The 25963-nt window shown below is 46.0% G+C and overlaps 1 protein-coding gene across 1 annotated transcript in view; it reads left to right on the forward strand.

The window, feature by feature from the left end:
* Positions 1-385: 385 nt before the first annotated feature.
* The window catches only part of LOC144824484 (uroplakin-3b-like protein 1), a 186859-nt gene continuing 161281 nt past the window's right edge, over positions 386-25963 (forward strand). Inside the window, exon 1 of the mRNA XM_078683567.1 lies at positions 386-484. Coding sequence (XP_078539693.1) covers positions 427-484 — 58 coding nt within the window. The 5' untranslated portion in view covers positions 386-426. The remainder of the gene's footprint in view (positions 485-25963) is intronic.

The following is a 25963-nucleotide window of genomic DNA, read 5'->3' on the forward strand; positions in this document are numbered from 1 at the left end:
TAGCAATAATATCGCTCTATACGTATTTACTACAGTAATTCTCTCCATGGTGATAATCAGACGTGCGAAAGATCTGTGGGGACTGTGGGAAGGGCATATAATAGTTGAGTCCTGAGTTTACCTCTGCCCTTCCCACGGTCCCACCTCAGCTCTGCTTAGAATTCTCTGATGACAGCCCATCAGCAGTGGCGGGATAATGGCCCGAGCTGCGCCCAGACAGACCTGTTGGTGGTATATATTTAAATGCATTCGTGAGCGCAGGGAGGCCACAGGGCGCTGACGCACCCCGCCTCTCTTGGAACCCGGGGCAGCGGGCGCGTGCCTGGGAGAGGCCGGTCAGAGGCCGCCCTACAGATGCGCGGAGTCCTTCCCACTGCCGGATGAGGAGCGGTGCGGACAGACAGACGTCCTCCGTCTGCAGGCAGCATGTCTCCGGGCTGTGCGGTGCTGCTGCTGGCGCTTGTGGGGTCCGGGAGCGCTGCAGGTAGGACTTCTTTGAGCTAGGGAGCTCCCACGGCTGCTGGCACGTTCATTTGTCTCAAGGACCCCTCAGAGGGCGGCCAGTATGACATGACAGGCATACCTAGACCGTGCGTTAACCGGAGCACATACCCTAGCAGATTATTGTTGTTACTGAACACAATAGTACTTTTTTTATCGACCTGGGAAGGATGAGCGGCTGCTTGGACCCAGCGGTATATGATCTTGTGGCCTTAAAGTGAAACGTAGTTCCAGCAGTGGAAGTGTTAGTTCCCTGAACCATCCTGGGTGGACCGTGTCTGAGATGGTCATTGGCCGAACCTCAAACTATGAGGGATATTCATATTTGGACATTTGTTAATTTTTGCCCTTTAATAAAGCAACCAGCAGCTTTAAAATCAGGCCCTCTGGTCGTTTTGATGCTGGGCGGTTTCATGGATTGGCAGGCGACGAGAAGTGACTGTCGCACTGGGCAAGTTCAGCACCTCACGGGGTATCTTACAGAAAATGTAAGGAACGAACAGAGGAAAGAAACTCCTTCCAGGAAGTAGGCATTAGCGAAATCTCTATGTGTGAATGTGACCCAATAGTGAGATGTCTGTGACTGAGACGGTTTCTTCTAGTTTGCATACTGACAACATCCGCTGTAAATATGTCGATGACCTGTCAGTGTCCGCCATATTCAATGTGTATCCATGTATGCACTTTATTGATGGACGTCCAAACCGCCCTATTTATTGGTGGATGTCCATACACCCTATTTCGAGTGCTTGCCCCTGTATACAGTTTATTTGTGGATCTTCAGTACGTCCTATTTAGAGTGCATGCCTGTGTATAGAGTTTACTGGGGGATTGTCCCGTACCCCTTATGTATGCTGTATCCCCCTGTATACAGTGTATTGGTAGACGCTCCATTCACCCTATTTACAGTGCGTGCCCGTCTATACAGTTTATTGGTGGATCTCCTGTAAGCCCTATTTAGAGTGCATGCCCCTGTGTTTGCTGGGGGATGTCCCTTCCACTCAGTTTGAGATAGAGTGTATGCCCCTATATACAGTGAATTGGTGGGGTACTTGTTCGGTCTACCCTCTTTAGAGTGCATACACATGTGTACAGTTTACTGGTGGATGTCCTGTATGCCCTTTTTATTGGAAGATGTTCTGTCCACCCTATTTAGAGTGCATGCCCCTGTATACAGTGTATTGGTGGATAACGCATATGCCCTAATTAGAATCAGTGGCGTTGTTAACCCTTGCTTAAGCAGGGGTGTTGTTGACAGTCAAATGTATTAATGAGCCTTTCCTGTCTGCAGACAAAGGATCTTAAAAGTATGGGACACTGATAACAGAGGTCAAGCAAGGAAATTTAATTACAACAAAGAAATTAAGAGAAAACAGAGGGAAAGAGAGAGAGAAGGGGGCTGGAAGGAAGAGTGGAATGAAGGGTATATGAAAATAAAGAAGAAACTCTGACAAGAAGGAAGGCTAAAAAGGATGGTGCAAGGGCAAATTGACTGATGGCTGTGAGGATAAAACAATATTTGCATGAGTGAAAGAAAGTGGCTTGAATGATAAAAGTCTGGATGAATGGGTGAAAGGATGAATGGCCACCTGGATGGAGGTGTGGAAGGACAGATTGATGAATTGATAAAAGGAGGGTGAATTAGTGGATGGATAGATGAATCGATCGATGGATGAGTAAAAGGCTATAAGAATGTTTGGAAGTGGAAGGATGGAAACTAATAATGAAGGTGTGGATGGATGGAATGGTGAAAGGATGGATGAAAGTATGGATACATGGATGGATAAATGAAAGGCTTAAAGATGAACGGAAGGGGTTAATAAGGGATCTCATCTAGAGTCGGTAGGGCTTACCCGCTTCACTCACCCAATGACATTCGAGGTATAGATCACAGCGGGGGTATTTTAATTTGCTGGCTAATCCCCTGTTTAGAATGCATGCCTGTGTATACAGTGTATTGTGGATGTCCCATACACTCAAATTAGAGTGTATGCCTGTGTATACAGCATATTGGTGGATGTTTCGTCCACCCTATTTGGAGTGCATGCCTGTGTATGCAGTTTATTGGTGGATGTCCCGTATGACCTAGAGTAGATACCTGTGGTTCCGTTCCATTGGTGGATGTCCCGTCTGTTGGTTTATAGTTTATACCTGTGTATACTCTGTATTGCTGGATGTCCTGTAATCCCTATTTAGAGTGTGTAGACATGTATGCACTCTATCGGTGGATGTTCCATCGACCCTATTTAGAGAGTAAAGCCATGTAGAGACTTTCAATAGGGGGCTAGCAGAGATGTGAGAATGTGCTATACACACTCTCCCCTGTATACACTATAAATAGAGCAGAGAGGACATTAGTCAGTTTTTGGCACATGTCCCATCCACCATATATGACTCATCTGATGAGCTAGTTTTGTTCGAGCGAAGGACCAGAACAACTGCTTACTGTGTTTTTAATATGGTTTAAGTGCCCTTTCGGGATTGGTATCTCACCTGAAAGGAGTATGTGAATGTAAAGTTTTTTTAAATATTTTTTGAAAAGCTTTTTGAATAAAATGTTTTTATTGTAATGGATTGTGCACATGTTGAAATATCATTTTGTTTAGAAAAGGTATATGAACAATTATATTAAATGTTAAGGAGTACCCAGATCCATGTTGAGGGTGTTTGGGTTGCCCTGATACTGCTTTTAAGTACAGCTCAATTAAAGTGTTGTGGTTAGGTACCAGTGCTTATTTTGTTAAAAAAATGAGTGCTGATGCCCAAATACCTCCTAGAAGCTACGGCTGGCGCAATTAAATGTCTTTACGCCGAATAACATGGCTGCGTAGTCTTTAATCCACCGCATGCGTTTTTATTCCACTCCCTGCCCCTTTATCTCACTCCTGCAGGTGCCAACCTTTTTATTTTTAGACTTTTTCCGTCGTTTTCTACCCTCTTGTTCCCCATTTGTGAGTTTTCCTTCTCTTTCTCTGCAAAAATGTTGAATGAGGAAAAATACGTGCCGGACCCCAAAAATGCGTGCTGGTGGCCTCCACCAGGTCAAGTTAAGCACTGTTAGGCACAATGATAGAGAGGGGGGCTGAGCGGAGAGCTGAGGCACAATAGGACTCTGCAGGAAGGTTGAAACTTTAAGTTCAATGAGTTTACTTATCAGCTTCTTTAGGCCCAAATGTGGAGTACTTTTGTTTCTGGTACCAGAAATTGAAAATACATAAGGACTCGATCACAGAGGAGACGGATGCTTGTAGGTACTTACATACCGGATGGAATATGAATTCATATGTGCTGCCCCTTCCCAAGCATGTAACTTCCAGGCTGCTGACACTGTACAGAGATCTTTAATACATTTCTTTGGCACCCAGTCCCAAAATTACTTACATTCGTGTTTACTTTGGAGGTATTTTTCCGTGTAGTGAAAATAATTCCCAGGGAGGTTCAGAGGATTTTTGAGTTCCCTGTGAAAATATTGGATAGGTAGTGTTTAGGAGACACTGTTTAGAAATTCAGAAAATCTAACAAGATCTGCTACTTCTCGTTGTTACTTCATGTATAGCAACAAAAACTGTATTCTGGCAGTGCAGGACAAGAACATCATAGTCAGAGTATCGTCTGATATAAATATTGTGCCCTAAATATTATTTACAAAAATATAACTCTACTGGAGTTCAAATAATAGAAAATCTATGCCTACAGCGGTTATATTTTTGTGAATTATATTTAGGGCACAATATTTATTTCAGGAGATATATGTCTGCTTACAATAATCTGGCATATAACCACCATGACCGTGTGTTTCATAAACATTACTCCACTATAGAAAAAATATAACTGTGATTGTTTCATTACCATTATATTGGTTAAATTGGGCTTAGAAGTGAATATTCTTATTTTTGGCCCTTTTTCTTATTTTTTCATCATTAACACCTATTTTTGAGTGTCCTACAGGAGATACAGTTTCTTACTTTCTCAATTATTTCTACAGACTTTTTATATTTGTCTTTCTCTTAGTCAGAATGTCACTTTCTGATGATGTCATTTCCTGTTGATTGATTTGTATATCTCCAATGATCTTTTGACCAAAGTGTCTCTCTTCCAGAGGGTGGACTAATGTCTGATGCAAGGGATCTGTTCATCAATTTTGAGAACACATGTAAATTAGTTCTGCTCATAATTTAAGCAAACCATGTACAATGCCCAAACATTTCAACTGAGACAGATGTTCAACAGTGCAGAATGGAGGCTCTTGTATTCCACCTCCTGAATCTCTTGGTAGACCCTGGAGCAAATGTATTGATCTTAGGCTAATTCTGTAGAAAGATCAGTGGTTCTACAGGTATTGCAGCAACGTTATTTGGCAAAAGTCCTAAGAGTAGTCGCAGTGTCCACTGTGATCGCTATAACACTGTAAGAAGTGGCGTCATGTAAAAAGATCTCGATGTGTGATGGATCTGAATTTCAACTTCGAGTTCAAAGTGAGAGCTATAGTCGGGCCTTGTTCTCATTTGAGATATTGTAGATGCAGATATGTTCCAGTACATTGGGCTTATTATTAGTCTTCTTATGCAAAGAGCTGTATCTGTGCTGCTTGAGATCACCTCTGTTAGTGGTAATAGAATGTTTTTGTTAGTGGAAATAGAATGTTTTTGTTAGTGGAAATAAAATGTTTCCATTATAGTTGTAATGAAATGCTTCTTTTAGTGGTAATAGAATGCTTCTGTTAGTGGAAATAGAACGCTGCTGTTAGTGGAGATAGAAGCTTCTGTTAGTGGAAATAGAATGCTTCTGTTAGTGGAAATAGAATGCTTCTGTTAGTGGAAATGGAATGCTTCTGTTAGTGGAAACAGAATGCTTCTGTTAGTGGAAATAGAATGTTTCTGTTAGTGGAAATAAAATGCTTCTGTTAGTGGAGAGAGAAGCTTCTGTTAGTGGAAACAGAATGCTTCTGTTAGTGGAAACAGAATGCTTCTGGAAATAGAATGTTTCTGTTATTGGAAATAAAATGCTTCTGTTAGTGGAGAGAGAAGCTTCTGTTAGTGGAAATAGAATGCTTCTGTTAGTGGAAAGAGAATGCTTCTGTTAGTGGAAATAAAATGCTTCTGTTAGTGGAGAGAGACGCTTCTGATAGTGGAACTAGAATGCTTCTGTTAGTGGAAATAAAATGCTTCTGTTAGTGGAGATAGAAGCTTCTGTTAGTGGTAATAGAATGCTTCTGTTAGTGAAAATAGAACGTTTCACAACTAGATAGAGTTCTGTATTATCCCTTTTGGGGTGAAAGTACAGAAAGATACTAAACATCCACTGTTTATTACATGGCCTTGGGTGAAGATGCCTTACAATCCACATTTGCTAATTTAATATTTTTCCTGCAAACCTTTCTTCGTCCTATTTTTCTTAAGTGTGACATATTTAATGACCATCCAAACTGAAACTGATTTTGAAAGTGGTGGAATTGTACAACAATTAGAAAAAACAGTGTGACTCACCTCCTATTAGTTATTCTCTTTTTAGCCTCTGCAGTCCAAAGAAAAAAAAGTAGAACACCATTAAAATATGTTTTTCTATTGTATTTCCCTTCTAAGGTCTCTGAACATTTGAATTTAGTATTTTGTTAAATATCAATTAACAAAATGGATCACTTACCCTTGGCCCTGGCTTGCCTGTCTGTTATAATTCAATGCACTACTTTCAGCATGATAATTATGCCCCTAAAATGCATATATGTGTGATCAGTGAGGAACTTACAGTGTGTTAGAAAAAGTGTTTTGAACTATGTATTTGCCCTTGGTTTAAATCTTTGTGGCAAGAAATGTTTTTTTGTACAAAGCTAATAAACTTTACTAACATCAGATACCCTGTGTTAAATGTCGCAAGCATGACTAACAGGCTCAGCAGTAAACGCTGTGCAATCCTTACTTAAAATGCACCAGTAGTCTGTTCTACAAAAAGATTTAGATCCTCATTACATGAAAATAATGTCAGCCTACACAGTTGGTATTTTGATTCACACAAACAGAAAATCACAAGCAGGTGTTTGGCTTTAAATAATTCATCTTTGCCTGGCTGGGAGCAAAATGAAGTTGAGCTGAATGTTCTCGTGTCCGCCCAGTCATTTACAACGACTGTTTTATCTAATCTGCTAATATGGCGTGGTGTGCAAAATAATGATGGCCTGGGGTGCTGCCCAGAGTAATAACCAGTGGGTGAGATTCATTCAAGCATTCCATTCATCAAATTTTTATGTACATCAGTGCAAAACCTTAAGTGAGATGGGAATGCCCAGATGTGTGCCTAGTGCACTCTGTGCCTCTGGAACCAAGCTATACCTGACTGCTGAGACCTAAGTAGGCGAAAGTGGTCCTGGGTTGCTTGTGTTTTAGTTCAGGGAGGACTTGACCTTGCACTTCAGAGTGGAGTGTTCCTACTGGAGCAGGGCAGAGACGGGTTTGCATATGGCTGGGTCAAACATGTGGCATGGTGTGCCAAATAACAATGGACTGCGATGCAGTCCGAATAAATACCATTAGCTGAGATTAATATAAGCATTCCATCCATCACCTTTCGCCTAATTCAGTGCAATGCTCTAAGCAGGGAGGGTATGCCCAGACGAGGGTCTTGTGCGGACTGGCCAACTGGAACCATGCCATGAGCCCTAGTAAATCAATCAATCAATCACAGCATTTATATAGCGCACTACTCACCCGGCGGGTCTCAAGGCACTGGGGGGGGGGGGGTCTGCTACTGCTCGAACAGCCAGGTCTTGAGCTGCTTCCTGAAGGCGAGGTGGTCCTGGGTCAGGCGGAGGTGGGTCGGAAGGGAGTTCCACGTCTTGGCGGCCAGGTGGGAGAAGGACCTTCCTCCTGTGGTGGCTCTTCGGATGCGGGGGACGGCGGCGAGGGCGCGGTTGGTCGATCGAAGCTGGCGTTTGGGAACGTAGAAGTTGAGGCGGCTGTTGAGGTATTCTGGGCCTTGGTTGTGTAGGGCTTTGTGTGCGTGGGTGAGGAGCCGGAAGGTGATTCTCTTGTTGACCGGGAGCCAGTGCAGGTCTCTCAGGTGCCCGGAGATGTGGCTGCGGCGGGGGATGTCCAGGATGAGTCGTGCTGAGGTGTTCTGGATCCGCTGGAGTCTCTTCTGGAGTTTGGCGGTGGTTCCGGCGTAGAGGGAGTTGCCGTAGTCCAGACGGCTGGTGACGAGGGCCTGGGTGACCGTCTTCCTGGTCTCGGTGGGGATCCATCGGAAGATCTTACGTAGCATGCGCAGGATGTTGAAGCACGACGAGGAGACGGCGTTGACTTGTCTGGTCATGGAGAGGGAGGAGTCCAGGATGAAGCCCAGGTTGCGTGCGTGGTCTGTGGGTTTGGGTGCGCTGCCCAGGGCGGGGGGCCACCAGGAGTCGTCCCAGGCGGAGGGTGAAGATCCCAGGATGAGGACTTCCGTCTTGTCCGAGTTCAGTTTCAGGCGGCTGTCCATCATCCACTTGGCAACGTCTGTCATCCCTTCGTGTAGGTTGGCTCTGGCGGTGGCGGGGTCGTTGGTGAGGGAGAGGATCAGCTGGGTGTCGTCGGCGTAGGACATGATGTTGAGGTTGTGCTGGCGTGCGATGGTTGCGAGGGGGCTCATGTAGACGTTGAAGAGTGTTGGGCTGAGCGAGGAGCCCTGAGGGACGCCGCAGATGACTTCGGTGGCCTCCGATCTGAACGGGGGGAGGCGTACTCTCTGTGTCCTTCCGGCGAGGAAGGAGATGATCCACTCCAGTGCCTTCTCCTGGATTCCGACGTTGCTGAGGCGCTGTACTAGGGTACGGTGGCAGACAGTGTCGAAGGCCGCGGATAGGTCCAGGAGGATGAGGGCCGCTGTTTCCCCGTTGTCGAGCAGGGCTCGGATGTCATCGGTGGCTGCGATCAGGGCGGTCTCGGTGCTGTGGTTGGCCCGGAAGCCAGACTGCGAGAGGTCGAGGGAGCCGTTCGTTTCGAGGAAGGCGGCCAGTTGCTTGTTGACGGTCTTCTCGATGACTTTTGCCGGAAATGGGAGCAGCGAGATGGGGCGGTAGTTCTTGAGGTCGGTGGGGTCGGCTGATGGCTTCTTAAGTAGGGTGCTGAGTTCAGCGTGCTTCCAGCTCTCCGGGAAGGTCGCGGTGTCGAAGGAGGTGTTGATGATGTCCCGCAGGTGGGGTGCGATGACAGCGTCGGCCTTGTTGAAGACGTGGTGAGGGCAGGGGTCTGTCGGAGATCCGGAGTGGATGGAGTTCATCGTGTGGACGGTGTCTTCGGTGCTGATCGGGGTCCAGGCGCGGAGGGTGGTTGTGGGGGGCGGCGGTTCGGTCGTGGCGTGCGTCGGTTGAGTGCTGAAGCTGTTGTGTATGTCCGCGATCTTGTTGTGGAAGTAGGAGGCGAGGGAGTTGCAGAGGTCTTGCGAGGGGGTGATGTCGTTGTTTCCGGCGTTGGGGTTGGAGAGCTCTTTCACGATGTTGAAGAGTTCCTTGCTGTTGTGTGCGTTGTTGTCCAGTCGTTCCTTGAATGCGGTTTTCTTGGTGGTGTGGATCAGTTGGTGGTGTTTTCGGGTGGCGAGCTTGAGGGCAGTCATGTTGTCTGGTGTTGGGTCTCTGTGGAAAAGTAAATTTTGCCATGTTCTGTGTCCCTACGTGTTCCCCATCCTATGTTATATGTGCATGATTAATATGCATATGTATTCCCCATGATCGATTAAAGACGCAATTACAGCTGTGTCCATCTCTAGTATGCCAGTTTCCAGTTCTCGTGAAAGCTACGAGTATCAGGCCTATGTAAAGTTACGTTGCCACGTTTCTCAGTGTGCACGTTATTTCATTGAAAAGCCCCCGTTTCTAGGCCTCAAAAGGGCCTGGACACCAGATTCAGCTCCTGTCTCCTGAGCCCTCGCTGAGGAGCGATACAGCCCCCACCTGTATTCCTGACCCTTCACTTACTTCCTGCCTCACAGTGCCCGGCTCGGCCTGGCTCTGCCTGCTAGTCTGCCAAGAATATGTTATGATCCTAGTTATCAGTTCAGCCCTCCTTCACTGCATTCCTAAGCTACTGAATCGCATCAATAGTTTCCGTCACAGTCTAGCCTTTACGTCTCCATGTAAGAGAAATACTGTATTTATGGTCATTTAATATTCTTCATCACGCACTACATGTAGAATAATGCATGCACCAGTCTTAGAGTCTGTTAGCCTTTACCCCGATAGCTTTTAGTTTATATCAACATGTTCTCTAAACATCAGATACTAGATATTGTTTAGGCACATGTCGCCCTGACTCTCCAGACTTCAGTCTCTACTCCTAGCACAGAGTTCATAGCCCCCAGCTTCTCCTAGTAACACGTCATTGTCAGTTTGCGCGCACCATTTAGGTTAGAGGTCCCGGCTCCTTAGGTAGCCCCCTCCATGTTTCCGCCCCATTTATGACATATTCTGTTACGTCTACATCACATGTCTATGTATACGCCTCCTGTTACACCCACTTTCACCCTTATCTTTCGCGACTGCTATTGACCACACCCACTGCTCCGCCTATTGTATGTATTGCAATTGCAACTGTTTTAGTATATATGCTTGTGTATTGTTATTAAAGTTAGCGCGCTCATCCCAGATCCAGCCCCGGCAGCTGCCGGGCCCTGTCATCCTATTCCTGTGCAGGTTGTCCTGTTCCTGTCCTTATGCTGTATTAAACCTGCAAACTCCTACTACCTCGAATCTTGACTCTTATTTATTGAGCTATCTGTTATTGCTATGTCCAGTAAAACCTAGATCCGGTATTATTTATTTATATACCACATGTCGGAGATCCGGAGTGGATGGAGTTCATCGTGTGGACGGTGTCTTCGGTGCTGATCGGGGTCCAGGCGCGGAGGGTGGTTGTGGGGGGCGGCGGTTCGGTCGTGGCGTGCGTCGGTTGAGTGCTGAAGCTGTTGTGTATGTCCGCGATCTTGTTGTGGAAGTAGGAGGCGAGGGAGTTGCAGAGGTCTTGCGAGGGGGTGATGTCGTTGTTTCCGGCGTTGGGGTTGGAGAGCTCTTTCACGATGTTGAAGAGTTCCTTGCTGTTGTGTGCGTTGTTGTCCAGTCGTTCCTTGAATGCGGTTTTCTTGGTGGTGTGGATCAGTTGGTGGTGTTTTCGGGTGGCGAGCTTGAGGGCAGTCATGTTGTCTGGTGTTGGGTCTCTGCGCCAGGTTTTCTCGAGTGCTCTGCAGTTCTTCTTGGAGCTCTTGAGTTCGTCGTTGAACCATGGTGCTTTCTTGCTGCCGGGTCGGCTCGGCGGGGTCTTCAGAGGGGCGAGGTCGTCTGCGCAGTCGCTGATCCATTTCGTGAGGTTGGTGGCCGCTTGGCTGGGGTTCGTTGTGCTGGTGGGAGGGTTCATGTTCAAGGAAGTAGCGAGCTGGTCTGCAGTGATCTTGTTCCAGCTTCTGCGGGGAACCTGTTGCTGGTGATGGTGGAATGTGGTCCTTCTGAAGCTGAAGTGGATAAAACCGTTCTTGGGTTGCTTGTGTTCTGGTTTGGGGAGGACCTCACCTGGCAATTTGGGCTGGACTGTTTTTATTGGAGCAGGGTCAAGACTGATTTGCATATGGCTAGGTCTAAACTGAGACGGCATAGTGTGCACAATAAGGATGGGCTGGGATACTGGCCAAAGTAATTACCAGTGGCTGAGATTCATTCTAGCATTCTATCCATTGCCTATTTGTGTGTATATATATATATATATATATATATATATATATATATATATATATATATATATATATATATATATATATATATATATCAGCAAAGGATCTCTATATATATATAGATATATATAGAGGTGCCATAGGTCAAGGGAGATTTTTGTCCACTAAGGCAGCTGAATAAGACATTGGTGGTTGCAAATGGAGATAACATCAAACCCACTGGGGCTTTTATGTTGTGTGAAGTGCTGGGATTTCAGACAAACTCACTGGAGGAAAACTACGTAGCACTACAAGAACCAGCAGGCTGTGAATACAGCCACGCCCACTGAGGCAGGCTCTACAAATAATTGGTGCACGTGTAAAGCAGTTTGACTTCCACAGCGTGCCATTGAGGAAGGGAAGCAGTTCCCGATACCGGTCTGGCGGATTGAATTCTGTGATTGTTTCTTTCGTTTTGCCACTTGATGCAGCTACCTTGAAATAAAAGTTGGAATATTCGTACTTACCTGATGGCTTCTTCCTATGGGTAACCATGTTTTGAATATTTTGAGAGGCTTTACCCAGCCGCGGAAGAGGCTCCCTGCAGAAGCAGACCCGGATGACGCCACAGAGGTGCCATCAGTCACGGGAGGTTTTTGTCCACTAAGGCAACTGAATAAGACATTGGTGGTTGTAAATGGAGATAACATCAAACCCTCTGGGGCTTTTATGTTGTGTGAAGTGCTGTGTTTGTTTCATGCAGCGTCCTTAAAAAAGTTTCTTTTAGGTCCAAACAGTATCTCATATATGAGAAATGGGATGGTGTCACTTGAATTATTTGCAGTATTTTTAAAAACATATCACTGTACTGGAATATCAGATGTAAACACATTTAGAATTTGGACCAGTGTGCCTGTGTACTGTCAGTGACCTGACCAAAAAGGCCATGAAAGAGCTGAAATTGGATCAGAAATTCAAATCTGATTCAAACAGGGGCCCCAAAATACATTTGGCCAAGGGCCCCCAAATTCATTAAGATGTAACTGCCTTCCATAATGTACAAAGCTGAGTTGACTGAGTTGAAAATTAATAAATAAAGAATTAATTTACCCTTGAGGTAGTCTGTCGAAATCCCCCTCCACCCCGCCCCACTGCTCTTACCTGCGCAGGCCCCGGCTGGTTGACGTGCTCCGGACAGCGTCTGTGAGCCCGAGAGTAGCTGACTCAAAACTGTCATACACTGCAGGATGTTCTAGAAGCAACATCTCTTTAATAGATCATCGCAACCTACGACAATAAACCACTATAACCCATAAACCTCCTTGTGCCAGCTGCACATACTTGCACCCCGCAGGGCTGGGACACCACTCGTGGTTCTCAAATGGCTCCGGTGGCGGAAGCCCAGCCCCCGCTCAGTACACGACGCTTTGGCGGCCGAAATGAAATTGTAACCGCTTACAGATGAGATACCTTGGAGGAGACAGAACATTGGGTCACTTACTGCCTTTCTCTCCCTGGGGCTCTGCCTGTTGAATGAAACACAGTTTGACTAATTGGGCTCGCCTGCTAGTGCCAGGTATCTATCCGTCTCTGCCCCATGAGGGGCAGAGCCCTCTACCGTACCGTGCTGCTTGTGCTGTGGTTCCCGGTTTCTCTCTCCTCTGGGGTGAATGTTGATGGCAAGTGGCCTGGTGGCAGCTATCCACAACTCATTGTAATGTCCAGACACCCTTCTAATACTCAGCTCCCCTTGAGCCACATTGTTGCAATATAAAAAACTTATCTTCTCCACTAAAAAAGATTACTTTTCAGCCAAAATCATTGTCGCGGAGAATAAACCCAGAGAAATTTTTTCTATCATCAACAAATTGGCCTATTCGGACAGAACCACCCTTAAGCCTTCCCCCTCACAACCCCTATGCGACTCCCTGAACTCCTACTTCTTGGACAAAATTGCAACCATCAGAGCTAATATTCCCCACCCCTCCTCCCCCTCTTTCCGTATCCCGCCCGGTATCCCTACAGAGGCCCGTCTGGACTCATTCCCTCTACTTACAGAGGAAGCCTTTCTCTCGCTCCTGTCTCTGGTTAAATCCGGCTCTCCACTTGACCCTTGCCCTGCCCATGTTCTCCGCCACATCTTCACGTGTTGCCCTCTGCCCCCGCTCACTTTCCTTAACTGCTCCCTCTCTCAAGGCGTGGTTACCCCTGCTCTCAAAGCCGCGACTATCACTCCCATTCTTAAGAAACCTGGGGCCGACCTTTCTGACCCCGCCAACTATCGCCCCATTTCCCTGCTTCCCTTTCTAGGGAAAGTCTTGGAGCGACACGTGACCAAAGTACTCACCACCTACGTGGAAGAAAACCGCATCTTAGCTCCCCGCCAGGCCGGCTTTCGCCCAGGTCACTCCACCGAGGCTGTCGTGCTCTCAGTACTCGACACTCTCAGAGAGGGATTAGACACAAACATTCCTCAGGCCTTGGTGCTACTCGATCTCTCCGCCGCCTTTCACACGGTGGACCACTCCATCTTACTTTCCCGTGTCAGGGCGGCGGGGGTCGGCGGCACAGCTTTGGTCTGGCTGTCCTCCTTTCTAAACGTCCGCACTCAAGCGGTTCGTCTGGGGGACTTCTCGGCTGAACCCCGGAAGGTGCTATGCGGTGTCCCACAGGGCTCCTCCCTCTCTCCCCTACTTTTCAATCTGTACATAGCCCCCCTTATCTTTGCACTTCAGCAACAGGAGGTATCCGTATATAACTATGCGGATGACCTCCAGCTCATTTTTTCTCTCTCTCACTCCCCTCACTCTAAATCTAATTTTCAATCAACCATGCTTTTCATCTGGGACTGGATGAATCACAACCACCTGAAATTAAACCCCGATAAAACCGAGTTGGTCTTGACAGGTGGTTGCTCCAAGTCCCTGGTCCCCCCTCTTCTGGCCCCCCTCCCTCGGGCCCCCTCCCTCTTCTTCCCCCGCTGTTAAAACCCTTGGCATTAAACTAAATGACCAACTCACTTTACATTCCCAGGTGAGCTCAGTGGTTTCTTCCTCTTTTCTGTCTCTCCGCACCTCCGAAGGGTCTCTCGGTTTTTCTCCTTCACGGCCCTAAAACTTATCACACTGGCTATGGTCGTCTCCTGATTGGACTACGCCAACTCCCTTTACTACGGCATGCCAGCCTATAACGTCCGCCGACTACAGTTGGTTCAGAACCAAGCTGCCCGCCTGGTCTACAACCTTTCCAGATCCCACCATGTCACCCCCCTTTTGAAATCCCTACACTGGCTCCCCATTCTTCAACACTCTCAATTCAAGGTAGGCTGTCTTGCCTTTCAGGCCCTGTCAGGCTCTGCCCCTACGTTTATCTCTTCAGAGATTAAACCTTATGTCCCCAGCAGGGAGCTCCGCTCCTCTACTCTGCATCTGCTGGCCATCCCCCGTTTTCGCCGTAAGAAATGGGGAGGTTCCAAATTTTCCACTCTTGCCCCCATATTTTGGAACTCCCTCCTGGCCCACCTGAGATGTACTACCCAATACCCACTCTTTAGAAAGGCCTTAAAGACATTTTTATTCACCAAAGCCTTCCCCCAATAAATTATCGTCCATCCCCCTCCCATTTTTCTTGTCTTCGAGGACTTGGTTTATCATAGCGCCATGAAACCGTTCCGGTGAACGCGCGCTTTATAAATACTTTAAAACTCAAACTCAAACCATAAAAGCACAGATTTAAAAGACATGCATCATTAATATAGTAAAAAGTTATCGTTATTAAAACATGACAATTAATTATTACAGTCACAATAAGATCACATTAAAATAATGGCACTTTGTAGAGTATACTAAGGGACTAAGGAACACCTCAGTAACAGAGTAAATCGTTTGTCTAGTAGGGGACACTTAGCCCTAGATAATTGAAGCTCTCCTTATGCGCCACATAGCTGCTAAGAAACGCGAAACTGCGAAGACAATGGGTGCTGAGGTGTCATTTTGCATAACTCTAAGCGCTTGCATTTTTCCATAGTGGGACGAGCCAGTGTTTCCTTGGTTTGAGGTATGCGCGACAAAAGAAGAAGACATGTTGCTCTGATTCACTGTCACATTCACAGAGAGGGCAATTTTTTGGGGCGGACATGCTCCAATTGCATGTGAAGGCCCGTATGGGTAGTACACCGTGCCGCCGTTGCACGTACAATTTTCTGGCTATGACAGGATAGATGACATCTAGGAAGCCTTCAAAATGATATGCATCTTTTGCCATGAGAAAGGAAACAGTTCTGGAGCCATGTTTGGGGTTGCGCATAGCCGTATTCAAGCTCTCAGCACGATATCCTTTCGTAAGCATAATGGCCAAGATCTGGTTACATCCCCTCTCGGGGTCGGTCCATAGGACTGACAGTCCCAGTCTAGTGAATTCCTTCTTAATGAAGGTGAGCCATGGTATTTCACATACTCTGATACAGCTAAGTATTTCTCTAAGCTCTTGCCTATAATTAACCAGCTCAGGTGTAACCCAGAGCCGGCGCCAGTACCTTAATGGTCTTAGAGCTAGCTCCTCCTCAATTGGTGTAATCCCCAAGTGAAGTCTCAGTGGGAGGAGCAGGGTACTGGGCGGAAGAGCTAACAAATTCCTTAACCGCATGCGCGCTAGCGGTTTTCCCGCTGTGCGCTGCGATTTTGAAAATCGCGCGTTACGTGACAAAGCCAGCTCGTCATGTGCGTAGCGTAGGTAACGCCCATGACGAGCTGGCTTTGTCATGCGCGTCGAAGGGGTTAAGAACTTGTTCTCGACCCCGATAATTTTGGATTTATTGCAGTGACCCCATAATTCGCCACCATACATACTTGCACCCCTCGCCTGTGATTTGTAGACCTCCAGTGGTGGACCAAGAGGCTTTATCGTTGAAACATTAGATAGCCTCAGGATCCCACCCGCTAATTGGGCAAGTTTTAACTGAGATTTAATTGCCTGGGGACCCCACGTCAAGCTCTCATTAATCATGACCCCCAGATAAACAAAGGTGCTTACCCTTTCCAGTATTGTTTTGCTAAGGGTGGGATTAGGTCTTGTGGTTCTAGGTGGGTTGAAGATCATGAATTTTGTTTTCAATGAGTTGATCTCCAAACCCCGCTCATTGCAAAATTCTACAAATCCATCCAATGTTCTCTGGATACCCGTTGGGGATTTAGAAAGCAATAGGGTATCGTCGGCGAACATTATCGCTGGTACCCTATTCCCGGCTATCTTCGGCGCGTCATTATTCGACACTCCATTCAGATGCGTGATTACCCCGTTGACGTAGAGGCAAAACAGGGTCGGTACAAGCACACAGCCCTGCCTTACCCCCCGGCCAACGGGGAATCTGGATGTCAAAGTACCACTCTTCCCGCATCTGACTTGGGCAAAATTTGCCTCGTGTAGCCTAATCAGGACTGAGAGGAGATGGTTGGGGATGCCCAGCTCTAAAAGGACTTTCCACAATTTGCCACTAGGTACAAGATCGAAAGTAGACCGCAGGTCCACAAACACCATATAGAGACTGCCACCCTCTATATGCACCGTTTTCCAATGCAATAGCACTAATCGAAAAATATGGTCTACGGTGGAGGTGTTCTTCCTGAAGCCTGCCTGATAGGGGCTAAGTATTTCAAACTCCTCCATCCAGTCCTGCAGTTGATCTAAAATAAGTCGCGCGAAGATCTTCTGCGGAACGTCAATGAGACTTATGGGTCTGTAGTTGGATGGGAGCAGAGGCGAACCCTTTTTAAAGATAGGTACTATCTCTGCTCCCATGCTTCTCAGAGATAGGGGCCCCAAACTTTAGGCTGATGCTTGAAGAGATCGCCTGGGAGCTTGTCCAGGCCGGGTGCTTTATTTGATGCAAGTTTGTCAATGGCAGTGCACACTTCAGCCACTGTGACCGTGCACTCCTCAGGGCAGAAGGTGCGCAATTTAAACAAAAGAAACACCTTTTTCTCTGCCCCACCGCACCCAGCTCCTCCCCACGGTTTTTGTGCCCGCTGACCACGTCCTTTTGCACTGCCCTCTCCACTTACGCGCTTCTGTTAATGTCTTTATTTACCACTCTTCCCTTTTGGCAGCAGACATTTTTGGCAGTCAGAAGTCTATCATTATGACTACATAAGGGAGCGTCAAATGACATTTTTATGTGGCCCTGTTAACTTAAATACCAAGAACCAGGGGTTCCGGCCATACTTTAGACAATTCAAACAATATATTTAAGCAGATACGACTGGAAAGTCTATTTAGAGTTTTCTTTTGGTGGGGTTTTCTATAATGTTAATAACAAATTCAATTACAACACAGACAGTATGACAAATGTTAAGAATATGCATCGTACAGGATTTGAGTTTGGATAACATTAATTCATGAATGATAGCACGTTTTACATTTTTATGTATAGTCGGACAAGAGCGTCATTTGAGGCTGTGCACATAGGATCGTATAGGGCAGTAGCGTATCTGCAGACAGTCAGAGGACTATCATATTTACATTTCCCATTTGTTTGCATGAAAATAATGGTTGACAATATAGCAATGTAAACAAGACTATTTGGCATATTAATCAGATTGTGTTTGGTAATGTGTTTTTTATCCTTATATTGGAATAAAAATGTGTTGTTCACATTTAATTAGGACATGTTCATTCACAGAATCAGTTTACCCTTGCGGAATTCCAGTCCTCGTGGAAATATCTGCCATTTTACTGTAAAGTTACGATTAGTCATGGAGAAAAAGATGATAAGAGTGTTCCGGAGGAAGTGTCCATGCAAGGTCATGTGAACACCCGCAGAGTCACACAATTGAGAATATTCATAGAGCGTGTGCTAGGTGTTTCCAAACTGGAAGCACACAGAAAAAAAACTTGGAAAAGGCAGGAGTAAGTGTGTTTCCAGGGTAAGAAAGAAAATGGACTACCCCTTATTTTGTGGATACGTGGCAGCGGAAGTTTTAATCCACTAAATAGAAGACACATAGCCCTCCACACAATCCACTTAGTGACAGACCTGTGTCACATGATTAGGTCACGTGACAAGCCTGCCACAGGATACAAAATGTTCGAGCTATTGCGTCGAGAAGTTTAAATGTTATTAAGGACACTGAGGGGCGTTATGCTTCTCTTTCTTTACTCCCAAAAAACACAGCAGCCAGCTGAGATAGTTTAAACAAAATACATTTCCCATCACTGTTCGGAAATATGTTACATCACACAGTCCCCAATTAACCATATAGCTCACCCTTCAAATATGGCTAGCACCAAATCTCTGCCTCTTCCTTTGCAAATCCATTGCGACTACTGTTAATCACTATTGGCGCCCTCCCAAACACCATGACTTCCTCCTCGGATTCTTTCACTACCACCAGGCAAAAGTACCCCTCATCTCTCTAATCATAAGATATTGCTAAATACAGCGCCCCTCCTGAGGTAGGAGCCCCCCTCCACAGGTCAGCGCCCAGTGCGGCCGCACCGGTCGCACTGCCCTAAAGCCGGCACTTCTAGCACAGAGGTGACCACTCTTGCTTCTGCTCTCCACCTAGGAAAAGAAAACTACACCGTAAACCATGCCTCTATTGAGACCACTATTATTTACAACAAGGGGTGGTGATGGACAGAGTCTCTGAATTAAGCAGAGTACTCTCACCCAGTCAAGAGATCAGGGCTAGATCCAACACCGTTTTTTAGCTCATTGCACCATCCCAGTTTCAGAACCTGGCTGTATGCAAATTAGTCTGTCCCTGGCCCAGTGCATCATGGGAACAGGGCAGACCAGACTACAAAAGCCAATTCTTACACTGGGAAGGAAACAAGCTTCCGGGGACCGGTTTCTGGCATTTCAGCCGTCTTCGGTCCGGCTTGCTTGAATCCTGATGGTGCAATGAGCAAGGGACTCACGTCTGAGTATACCCTTCCACGCTTAGGGTGGACAAAATTATTTACAACAAGGGGTGGTGATGGACAGAGTCTCTGAATTAAGCAGAGTACTCTCACCCAGTCAAGAGATCAGGGCTAGATCCAACACCGTTTTTTAGCTCATTGCACCATCCCAGTTTCAGAACCTGGCTGTATGCAAATTAGTCTGTCCCTGGCCCAGTGCATCATGGGAACAGGGCAGACCAGACTACAAAAGCCAATTCTTACACTGGGAAGGAAACAAGCTTCCGGGGACCGGTTTCTGGCATTTCAGCCGTCTTTGGTCCGGCTTGCTTGAATCCTGATGGTGCAATGAGCAAGGGACTCACGTCTGAGTATACCCTTCCACGCTTAGGGTGGACAAAATTATTTACAACAAGGGGTGGTGATGGACAGAGTCTCTGAATTAAGCAGAGTACTCTCACCCAGTCAAGAGATCAGGGCTAGATCCAACACCGTTTTTTAGCTCATTGCACCATCCCAGTTTCAGAACCTGGCTGTATGCAAATTAGTCTGTCCCTGGCCCAGTGCATCATGGGAACAGGGCAGACCAGACTACAAAAGCCAATTCTTACACTGGGAAGGAAACAAGCTTCCGGGGACCGGTTTCTGGCATTTCAGCCGTCTTCGGTCCGGCTTGCTTGAATCCTGATGGTGCAATGAGCAAGGGACTCACGTCTGAGTATACCCTTCCACGCTTAGGGTGGACAAAATTATTTACAACAAGGGGTGGTGATGGACAGAGTCTCGGAATTAAGCAGAGTACTCTCACCCAGTCAAGAGATCAGGGCTAGATCCAACACCGTTTTTTAGCTCATTGCACCATCCCAGTTTCAGAACCTGGCTGTATGCAAATTAGTCTGTCCCTGGCCCAGTGCATCATGGGAACGTGAGTCCCAGGCACTCCACATCACTGGATTCAAGCTAGCCTGGTTGATGAGAGGTGTTACCTCGAAACCCGGCCGGTCCTCGGATGCTTGTTTCCGTTCTGGGAAGGACATGGCTTTTGTAGTTCGGACTGGACTGTTCCCATGGGGCACAGGGTCAGCGCTGATTTGCATATCGCCATTGTCTAACCCAGGGTGGTGTGGAGTGGAAAAACGATGGATTTGGGCCCAGATCTTTGGACTGGGGTGAATGTGTGACATTGATCCACATTCTGTCCATCACTGTTGTGTTTGCAATTACCGCTCTAAGTGTACTGGGGATGCTCAGACGTGAGTCCCATGCACTCCACACCACTGGATTCAAGCTAGCCGGGCTGATGAGAGGTGTTACCTCGAAACCGGGCCGGTCCTCGGATGCTAGTTTCCGTTCTGGGAAGGACATGGCTTTTGTAGTTCGGACTGGACTGTTCCCATGGGGCACAGGGTCAGCGCTGATTTGCATATCGCCATTGTCTAACCCAGGGTGGTGTGGAGTGGAAAAACGATGGATTTGGGCCCAGATCTTTGGACTGGGGTGAATGTGTGACATTGATCCACATTCTGTCCATCACTGTTGTGTTTGCAATTACCGCTCTAAGTGTACTGGGGATGCTCAGACGTGAGTCCCAGACACTTCTCACCACTGGATTCAAGCTAGCCGGGCTGATGAGAGGTGTTACCTCGAAACCGGGCCGGTCCTCGGATGCTTGTTTCCGTTCTGGGAAGGACATGGCTTTTGTAGTTCGGACTGGACTGTTCCCATGGGGCACAGGGTCAGCGCTGATTTGCATATCGCCATTGTCTAACCCAGGGTGGTGTGGAGTGGAAAAACGATGGATTTGGGCCCAGATCTTTGGACTGGGGTGAATGTGTGACATTGATCCACATTCTGTCCATCACTGTTGTGTTTGTAATTACCGCTCTAAGTGTACTGGGGATGCCCAGACATGAGTCCCAGGCACTCCACACCACTGGATTCAAGCTAGCCGGGCTGATGAGAGGTGTTACCTCGAAACCGGGCCGGTCCTCGGATGTTTGTTTCCGTTCTGGGAAGGACATGGCTTTTGTAGTTCGGACTGGACTGTTCCCATGGGGCACAGGGTCAGTGCTGATTTGCATATCGCCATTGTCTAACCCAGGGTGGTGTGGAGTGGAAAAACGATGGATTTGGGCCCAGATCTTTGGACTGGGGTGAATGTGTGACATTGATCCACATTCTGTCCATCACTGTTGTGTTTGCAATTACCGCTCTAAGTGTACTGGGGATGCTCAGACGTGAGTCCCAGGCACTCCACACCACTGGATTCAAGCTAGCCGGGCTGATGAGAGGTGTTACCTCGAAACCGGGCTGGTCCTCGGATGCTTGTTTCCGTTCTGGGAAGGACATGGCTTTTGTAGTTCGGACTGGACTGTTCCCATGGGGCACAGGGTCAGCGCTGATTTGCATATCGCCATTGTCTAACCCAGGGTGGTGTGGAGTGGAAAAACGATGGATTTGGGCCCAGATCTTTGGACTGGGGTGAATGTGTGACATTGATCCACATTCTGTCCATCACTGTTGTGTTTGCAATTACCGCTCTATTGAGACCACAGTATACACATTGTTTGGGAGGGACAGAATTTGCATTAACCCAATGAAAATCAGCAAATTGCCGTACAGAGCAAATTGTGGGATAATCCTCGCCTCATTGTCCTTAATTGAATTGAAAATTCTTGATGCAATAGCTAAATAATTCTTTGGTATATGTCAGGACAGGGAGACTCCGATCATGCTTGTTCAAAGCTGCCCCACAACAACAACAGTAGCCACATCAAAAATAGGTCTATAATAAAACATTTTTAAAGTGGATTCTGATGACCAGTCTGCCACCCTCATAATACCCTCCAATCTAAAACGAAGACAAAATGCCTTGAAGCCCTTGCTCCCTTAGCAGAATGGGCCCCAAACACGGAAATGTCCATATCTACTCTGGCCAACAATTGACGCATCCATTTGGCCAAAGTTGCAGCAGAGATCAGCTCAAAAGGTTTCTGCAAACTTAGTAGCACATTTCTCAGTGATAGAAGTGCCATACAGTGATCATGCAATCCTTCCTTCTGCACTAAAAATCAATCAGTGAAAGCGTGAGGCACTGGTCACTGTGCGCCTATTCTAGGATGGCGGAGATTCACACAGCAAGAGGTAAATTACATTGGACTCCCCGCAACGTGCTTTAATTTTAATAAAAAGGTAACATCAAATTAGTGCTGCCTCTGGTTTCAAACTTGACCAAACCTTGCCAATCGTGCAATTCCAATCTCAATCACACTTCATGTATTCAAAAAGAGCCCACTTTCAATTATAGTGCCATAGAACAAACAAATAATTAATAGAAACATATATTTCGTATTTATTAAAACTAATGTGACCCAAATCGTCACACCACAATGTTAAAAATCATAATACAATTACACAAAGGTGAATACAATTCCATAACACAATTGATTACATTCCATAAATTTAAAAAACGTTATAATCTAGAGACAGCAGATCCATAAACAACTAATTTTAACATTTATATCATATTCACAATGGAAACACCCTCCAAATTCATTCAAAAAGAGAAAGAACGGAAGAGAGATAGAACAAATACGACAATACACTGTTATTTGTTCATTTAACTAATCCGTATGGATAATCATAACAGGCATCTGAATAATGTAAAATTCCCATCAAGCATGCCGGTGAGTTCAACAGATTTAGTCTGTTCGATGTGTGTCGACATGTTTCGGTGGTATACCCAAGTTTAGGCCACCTTTATCAAGACCAGACTTATTTCTCTTTTTTAATATTCTTGATATTGATACTATACATAAATACACAAGTTTCACTGTTGCAGTTTTTGCACTACTAAGTTTCTTAGATTGCTACATTACATAAACGTTTAAATAAAACAAAGTGCCAAGCAATCTTTATCATGATTTCATAATGTAAAATCCCCACCATCGATCATATTGTGACCCCATAATGTCAGTCAGGGCTAAACCCATATATGTCAATCCCTCACAACAACTCCCAATGGACCACGCCTGGCATGACTCATGCTTAACTCCACTGATGTCAACTCCTCTTATTGTCATTAGCAACTTCATTGCTGTACACTTGGTTAAAAAATCACCAAATCTCATTCTATTATAGACCAATCCATATTTTAAAGTGCTCAAATTCGTTTCATACTCTTCTACCTATAATGAAGAGAGTTCCATCCCCTGAAAACTCACCGATTGATTTCCTGAGTTAATCTCCGTATTATATCCAATGCATGCTCTTTAAGAGACTAAGCCGATAATCAGGCTTTACTTGTTCATCCACATTCATGAAGAGGACAGTGCCATTTAATCTCTATTAGAAGTAGACAACAAAGGGGAATAACCTTATCTCTCTTTGTAAGGAGCTACGCTTCTTTTTAAAGTAAATTTAAACATAATATGATTGAAACCAAACAAACAGATTTCCCCTCCTTGATGTTTCAATATTAACCCTACTTTGTAATGGTATCGGTGTTCCTTCTTAAACTGTAGACAAGCCCTCGTCATTGACTATTGGACAAAGGAAACGGCATCCACTCAACCTCTAAGGGTCCGTTTTCTCTAGATGCGCAAATCACCAAAAATAGGCACATTATACACCCCAACCTCCCTGACGGCTAGTTGGTACACGTATGACAAACTGTGTAACTCAACCCTTGGTCCCGGATTTACTCTACACACAATCCACTCATCCCCGCGCTTTGATTATATGCGGCGTCTGTATGGATTGTCTTTCTGTCTCTTCTCTTTCTCCTCAGACATGTGCTCTTCTTACAATAATGAAAAAACTGTGCTTTTTCATTGGAAAAAGGTAACTTCAAGGCTTTTAGTCAAGTGTCTCTGATATGGCAGTATACGTAAATGAATACTGGGTGTGCTGAGCAGCTGCTAAACTGAACTCTGCTCCACCAGTGGTTGACAGAGTTTTTTGTTTTGCCAAACTCTGTGCTCGAAGAAGAGCGCGGAGTTCCAAACCACCGCAAACTCCACTGGCGAAGCAGAGTTTACCGCACACCCCTAATTATGATTATACGTTTCGGAAGAGTTCTTTTAAATAATATTTTGAGAATATGGTCCAAAAACTCCCAAAAATCCAATGCCTGCGATTCATGCTATGCAGGAATTCAAGCTATGTCCACCATTAAATGAAGCTATAGTAAAATACTTACTACAGCTGATAAAAAGTTATAATTTGGACACACATCAGGATAAAATGGAATTGTTAAAGAACCTGCCCAAAAAAAACCACTTACCTGCTGGCCGACATTCAGAGTTGTGATTGGCCTGAGCGCCGTGGATAGCTGCTCAGCCAGAGAATGGGAGGCTGAGCATTTTCTCCACTCAGGCCGTAATGCAGCCTGCATGGAGAACATGCAAAGTGTGCATGAATGTTTGGCCGGCCCCAGAGGGCCGGTCAAGCATTCATGCGCACTTACGTAGTACCCACCACTCCTCCCTCTGTTCTGAGAGCAGAGCTGATCTGCCCTGCCCCACCCACCAGGACACAGCAGGAAAAATAAAATGATAATGATGTAGTTATTATAATTTTATTTTTCCTTTTTTCCCCTGTGAAAGGCAATGGGTCAGTGCTTCTCCGTCCTAGCAGAGGAACCACCAGGTAATCTTGATGCACACTAAAAGATAACCTGTGCCCATTCTTTGGCAGGCCTGGGTAAAGTTTGCTGAGTTTCACTATGTTGAATTCTGAAGAGTCACCAAAAAACTATAATGGCAACAATCCTTGACTAGCTCCGCAAACATCTAGGATCTCGTTCCCCCAAATTTGTTGATGTACCTCACCGCTAATATATTGTCCATCAGCAGGAGAATGCAACAGTTGGTTTTCTGGGGAAATAATGTTCTGTTGGTGAATTACCCCTCCAGAAGCTCCAAGTAATTGATGTGGTGAGACAGTTCCTCCTACAAACATCTGTCCCTGTGGAAACCGGGCTGCATTGAGCTAGCATATGACTTTATCTTAACTTCCGGTGTATCCCCAAAACAAGCTCTGCCATTCCAAGCCTCCATGTGTTTCAGCCACTAAGAAAGCTTTGTGGTCACTTTCTGTGACAACATTGGTCGAATACGAAAGGCCCCTCTGCAAATGCTGTATCTTGAGGTATTTCAAAGCTTGATAATGAAGCTGACCCAGAAAGATTGCCTGAATCGAGGACGCTAAAAGTTCCAAATCTTGGCCAGCAGTCTTTAGAAAAGCAACACAAACTTGATGCCACTTTCAATTTGTATTGTTTAGTCAGTAAAAACCATAACTGTTAAACTTGGCACCATTGGCGTGAGTCACCCTTCCATTTTTTGCTGTTGCCTCATCTGTTTTAGCTGGTCTAGATGTTTTGGGCGCTTTGCCATGGCTGTTCCGAGCCAAAGTGCAAGTGCTCCGTGTTGTAAATTATTATAATGGATTAGTGATTCCATGATTGGTTATTTGATTTACTTGTCAGACCCTAGTACAGTGCACCATGTGTGCCCGGGACCTGTAAATTAAATGCTGATGGTGGGCTTGCAGCACTGATTGTGCCACCCATGGAAGCAGCCCGTAAAATGTGACTCAGGCCTGCCAGTGCAGAGCCTGTGTGCAGTCTGAGACTGCCATGTCGACTTGGCGAGTGCCCACAATTGCCAGTCCCTAAACCTTCCCTTTTCTGCATGTTAGTAAACCCCTAAGGTAGGCCCAAGGTACCCCTGTGGGCAGGGTGCATTGTATGTGAAAGGTATGACATACCCTGATGTGTGTGGCATGTCCTGATAGTGAAATACTGCCAATTTCGTTTTGCACTATTGCAAGGATATCTGTTCCCATAGGCCAAAATGGGCAGTTACTTTATAACATCTTGTAAACTTAACTGACC

This window comes from Lissotriton helveticus, chromosome 3_1, assembly GCF_964261635.1.
Source record: "Lissotriton helveticus chromosome 3_1, aLisHel1.1, whole genome shotgun sequence".
Lineage (NCBI taxonomy): Eukaryota > Metazoa > Chordata > Amphibia > Caudata > Salamandridae > Lissotriton > Lissotriton helveticus.